Genomic DNA, 5,716 nt, shown 5'->3' on the forward strand with positions numbered 1-5,716 from the left:
TTTGAGATACATTTGGCAGTAGTTTCCTCGCTGCTAAATAATCTACTAAGGGAATTTGTCTCTCGAAGACTGACCTCTGGTGTAAGATGCCCCTGAAGGGGCGGCTAGCGTCATTCAGCGATTCATTTGATGAATGCAAGGGCCAGATTGTCACAATCAGATGAGTTTTAAGGACTAAATTAGTGACTACTGGGGGACTTTAAACATTCAAATGAATGTGAAAAGTTTAAGGATATTCAAAGTCATATGGCATTTTTAAGCAGCTTCATAAATAAATCAATGTGATTTTCTTTTTGTTTTTTAGTGTTGATTTCCAACATCTCCCCTGGATGCACTCAAGGTGATTTATATTTTTGTTTAAATCTTCCCTTCTTTTTTTAAACTGTAATTGTTGAGCCATTTTGTCTTATTGTACAGATGAGGTGACATGATTCTCACCTTACAGCCATCAATCATCAAACGTCATACCGTAGTTAAAGTCACTTTATATTATGTAATGTTTATGTGTACGTGTATTGTGAAATGTTTTTTCGAGTTAATTTTGACAAATGTTGTATTTCCATGCTTTAGAAAGATTCCAGTAAACACTGCTAATAGGAGTTAGAAGTGAAAAGTGGAAAAATTTAAACAATCTGAGAGCAGACCACAAATGTGAAGTGTCTGTTGTCTTTTTCATATTAATACAGAAGAATGCAAGAAAATAATAATAATCACAATCAAGCTCTTGTGACAGATATTCTTGTGATCCTGATGTCATACAAAAACACAAAATGTTACTTTATTTAACTCAGGGAAAAAACAGAGCATGACAAAAACTGTACAGCTCATAGTGAAACTGACACAAAATGATTATTTGTAGCACAAATGCAATAGCTGAAGTTCCTCAAACTGGAAGTGTCGCTCGTAAATTAAAACATGGCAGGTTCAGAAAAACGTGCATTGAACAGATTTAATGGGATAGTTCACCCAAAAATGTTAATTTTCAAAACACAAATTAAGATATTTTTGATGAATACTGAGAGCTTTCTGACCCTGCATAGACAGCAACGCAACTGAAATGTTAAAGTAGTAAAGAAGTAAGTAATGAAACATAGTAGAGTCATCAGGGGTTCAACTGTAATTTTAAGAAGCTACCAGAATATATTTTATGCACAAAGAAAACAAAAATAATGACTTTATTCAACAATTCTTGTTTTCCTCATCTTGTCTGCAGCAGTGTGGAGAAAGCAGTGTTGTATAAAGTACCTGAAAGTCATACTCAAGTAAAAGTAGAGATATCTTATCAGAAAATTACAGAAGTTGAAGTCACCGTTTAGAATATAACTTGAGTACAAGTCTTAAATTATGTGATATTTGTTCTACTTAAGTACAAAAAGTATTTTTTTAAATTGTAAAAGTACTTGAGTATTGAAAGTAAAAGTACAAGTAAATGCAAAATGGAAAATAAATATATATATAGATGCAAAACAGTGCTTTTATCCTTGTTTGGAACTATTTTCGTTAGCAAAATTGAGCAAAAACTGGCAATATTATGTCTAAATTAAATTAAATGTTTTCATGCATTTGCAGAAAAATGGTACTCTTTGTGTAATATAGATTAAGTTGACTAGGCCTACATGAAATTATATAAATATAAAAAGCATACAGAAGCATTTTTTGCAGTCTACAATTTAGAATGCCTGGAATATTGACTTTTAATAGACTAATAAATCAATGTGCGTGCACTCTGTGTGTGATTTGGTGATATAGACTACTTGAGTCAGATTGCACATCATTACAACACTTACCATATTATCACAGACGATGCTATATATCGCACACCCCAGCCTCGTTACATTACATTGTTACATTACACCACTGGGAGAGAGTATGCATGCATGCGTGTGTTCAACGTAAGCAGCAGAACACACATTATTTTTGTTATTTTTGTCGCATGGACTATTTTACCAGTGTTTTACCAATGTTTCTGGGTCTGGGAACATTTCAGTTGCATTGCTGTCTATAGAGGATCAGAGAGCTCTCAGATTTCATCAAATGTAACTTAACTTGTGTTCCAAAGATGAACGAAGTACTTATGGGTGACTACATGAGGGTGAGTAATTAATGACATAATTTTCATTTTTGGGTGAACTAACCCTTTAAATTGTTTCATTATTAATAAAATACATGTTTTGTTGTTGTTGTTCCGTTCTTCTAGAGAGACCTAAACCTCTTCTGACTGTTCAGCCTGAACCATCACAGATATTGATTGGAGATACAGTCACTCTCACATGTGACATACAGGGTGAAGGATGGACATACACATGGCAGTGTGGAGGTAGAGAGCAGGCCTCTATGGAGAAAGAGTTCAACATCACTGCAGTGTCCACGCAGAAATGCAGGTGTTGTGTCAAGAGACAATCAGAAACCTCTGAATGGAGTGAAGAAGTGACTCTGACTGTGTTGTGTGAGTCATCATGATCTTGCTCAGCCCCAAAATATGCTCACCTCTGATTCCCAGATGGAACTTGCTCACTTTTATAAATCTAACAAATAATTTCCTGTGTCATTTATCTAATAAAAATATAATGATCTTATATATTAACTTCAGGCCAATGAAATTTTAGCTTTGTGATGGATTATTAATAGCAGTATGACAGAATAGGCTTGACTCATTGCAGATAACATGAATCCAGGCCATTTTCAACCAGAAATTTCAGCCTAGAATGCCCTGTAACATGTTACTAATTTTAAATAATAATAATAAATGTATTATTATGAATGTTATTTTCAACTCAAAAGTAAATATGCATGTAATGTAGGTATTTCAATTAATTTAAAATTATTGTAAAATTACTAATGCCCCCCCCCCAGTCTCTTTTTGCATAATAAGTTGGCGAATCTGTGTTTTGGCAGATAAAATTAGCCAAAAAAAACCCTTCTTTAAATGATAATTGTTGGCGCGCATTGTCTAAACAGGTTGTTCCTATTCTCTTAATGAGTAATGGGTGTTTTTTGGGCATAACGTGCAATAAACCAAATTCCATTCCCTTAAAGAGCCAGTTGCACTCGTGCCATGACAGATTTGCTATTTACACGGCGTAATTTGGCAAGCGCAAAAATAGAACGCAAACAATTCTTATGCATTGCAATCCTTTAATTTTAAATATTTGGCATGTTTGTGTGCTGCTGTGCGTCCCTGTGTTTAATAAGCAGCGTGTACGCTCTTTAAATAACAAAGAAAAAACATTGCGCCAAACTTTAGACCAGGTTTGAGTTGGTCTATGGTGCAGTCTATTTTCAGCTCTTTAAAATAGCATTGCACCTGAACAACTACAACTTTACAGATCTTCTTTATCCAAGAGCTTGTAACACTCCAAAGAGAAAGAAAAATTTAAATTGCATCATATGACCCCTTTAATTAATGTTGCAATATTTACAGACAAACCCAAAGTAAGTGTAAAGCCGCAGAGTTCAGTGTTCACTGGAGACACAGTTACTCTGAGCTGTGATGTGGGACAGTCAACGGGACGAACGGTTTTCTGGTTCAAAGACTTCGAGAGAATAAAAGCTAGTGATGATGTAGAAATACGGAGTAATGTGAGTATCTCTGATGGAGGACAGTATAGGTGCAGTGCACAAAAAGGAAAGTACTTCACAACTCAAAGTCGAAGAGTTGTGCTAACAGTAAGTGGTAAGTGCTGTTTTTATTTTTATAAAGTGCTATAATATTATGCAAATTCATGTAATTTATCAACAAGTATCAAGAACAGTCGGTTCAATTTTCAAACATTTGAAGTGTGTCCTGCAATCATTACAGAGAGACCCAAGCCTGCGTTGCGTGTTGATCCTGATGAACATGTGTTCAGAGGACAGACGGTCATTCTCACATGTGACATACAGGAGACAGACGTCAGCAGCTGGAGCTACATCTGGAGTAAAGATGATTCAGAGATTGATGTCAGTCAGTCACAGGAATACAGAATCAGTTCTGTTAATGAATCTCACACGGGTCGTTACAGCTGTACTGGAAGAGAAACAGGAGGATCACGATCCTCACACACCAGTGACACAGTTACACTCACTGTATCAGGTGAGAGACTTTATATCTGTTTATCACACATGAGTAAAAATGAACAGAACATGATTCACAAACAGGTCCTACATTCAGACAAAATCAACTCGATTTTACATCCATGATCAGACTTTAACAAAACAAGTCCTATTAAATATCAAAGATAGGTCTAACATGTTTTGATATTCATGAAATTGTCTGATTATGTTTCCTGTCTTTTAGCTCTATCGTCTGTGGTCAAACTGCTCAGTTCTCTGCTGGTAGCTTCTCTATATCTGCTAGTGTCCATCATACTGGGAGTCAAGTGCTACAGAGCTCATGGTGAGATCTCTCTCTTTCTCATTCGTTCTTCTACAGATTTGATTTATGATCTATTGTCGTTAACTTTTATTATAATGTCACTTATTCCAAGTTTTGGGTGTTTTACAGTTCAGACTGCTCAGTATGCTGTTACGGAGGAGTGAAAGTCTACCGCTGTGATGAATGAATCCCATCAGTATTCTGTTTAACAACTTCATCGGCTCAAATGAACTCTGCCTGAGTCACATTAGTTCACTCTTTTGATAAATCTTTGCATTAAACTCTGTAAAACTTCTAAGCCAAGTTCTAACAGTAATATACCATTGAAAGCATTGCATCTTGTTTTCTTCTGTCAAAACAACTGCTTTGAAAATAGTGTCATAAGTAATCTTTTTTCCAAATAATGCAGTATGATTTTAGATTCTAGTTCTTCATAATCCTTTCTATTGGAATCATCATTTTAAAGCCCTGCATGATTCAGTTTCATGGATGGGGACCTCAATGAGGCTCCATATTCAGATCACTGAATAATACCATTTTCATTGGTTAAAAACTAAATGTTGGTAAGAAATAAAATATAAGCCAGGGAAGTTTATAAAATTAGTTTGATGCTCCGGCGGAGAATAAAAATGAATCAATACATTTTTGTAAGAAAAATATCCATATTTAAAACTTTATAAATACTTTTACATAATAAAATCATTACTTTTGTTTTCTTTGCACACACAAAATGTCTTGTTGCTTCATGAAATTAACATAAGGTTAACACACATACCAAAGATAACTAATTGATTTTTTTTATTTTTTATTGGCCATAAAATTTCATTTAATTTGGAAATGCCAACACATGGTGTTTTATCAAACTTAAAAAAAAAAAAAAAACATTTTAATTATTTTATTTTATTACTATATACTGTCTTGTGAAGTGTCAATGCATTGACATTTAACAAGCAATTGAAACATTTGCTCACATGCTTGTCTATGTATAAACGACATGCAATATGCATTTTACTAAAAGCTTTTTAAGGTGCAACAACAACAAAAAAGTAAAGGTTGTCCTTTACTGATCTGAGGTCAGGTTTTTAGTTTTTCTTCAAGCATGGTGCTAGATTTTAAACCTGTACCTAAAGCATTTACGAGAAGATCAGCATTTAGCAATGCTCCTCATGGTCCATCAGAACTGATTTGTCTGTCCTCAGAGACATCGTTTGACCTTTATTAGTTCGCTGCACACTGCGCTGCAGACAGCATCTGAAGTTCTTGAAAACAGAAACACAAGCACCAAACAGGGCATTTAAAGGTCATCTGGGGGGTCAGGGTCTGTCAACGGTTGATGGGCCAAACTTGAGACTACAAAAATAA

The 5,716-nt window shown here is 34.8% G+C and overlaps 1 protein-coding gene across 1 annotated transcript; it reads left to right on the forward strand.

Moving 5' to 3' along the window:
• Positions 1–2,059: 2,059 nt before the first annotated feature.
• LOC113079141 (peroxidasin homolog) lies at positions 2,060–4,518 on the forward strand. Its single transcript, XM_026251347.1, has 6 exons — positions 2,060–2,092; positions 2,200–2,446; positions 3,416–3,673; positions 3,800–4,072; positions 4,277–4,375; positions 4,484–4,518. Exons 1-6 carry the CDS (start codon positions 2,060–2,062, stop codon positions 4,516–4,518), a joined length of 945 nt encoding a protein of 314 aa, XP_026107132.1.
• The last annotated feature ends 1,198 nt before the right edge of the window (positions 4,519–5,716 follow it).

The sequence above is a fragment of the Carassius auratus genome, unplaced genomic scaffold, assembly GCF_003368295.1.
Source record: "Carassius auratus strain Wakin unplaced genomic scaffold, ASM336829v1 scaf_tig00027223, whole genome shotgun sequence".
In the NCBI taxonomy this organism is placed as follows: Eukaryota; Metazoa; Chordata; class Actinopteri; order Cypriniformes; family Cyprinidae; genus Carassius; species Carassius auratus.

Excerpts from the sequence above, each read along its gene's own strand:
- LOC113079141 (XM_026251347.1), top strand. The coding sequence starts at position 2,060 with ATGAACGAAGTACTTATGGGTGACTACATGAGG. Across the intron at positions 2,093-2,199 it reads TTATGGGTGACTACATGAGG|AGACCTAAACCTCTTCTGAC; the intron begins GTGAGTAATTAA and ends GTTCTTCTAGAG. Across the intron at positions 2,447-3,415 it reads AGTGACTCTGACTGTGTTGT|TTACAGACAAACCCAAAGTA; the intron begins GTGAGTCATCAT and ends ATGTTGCAATAT.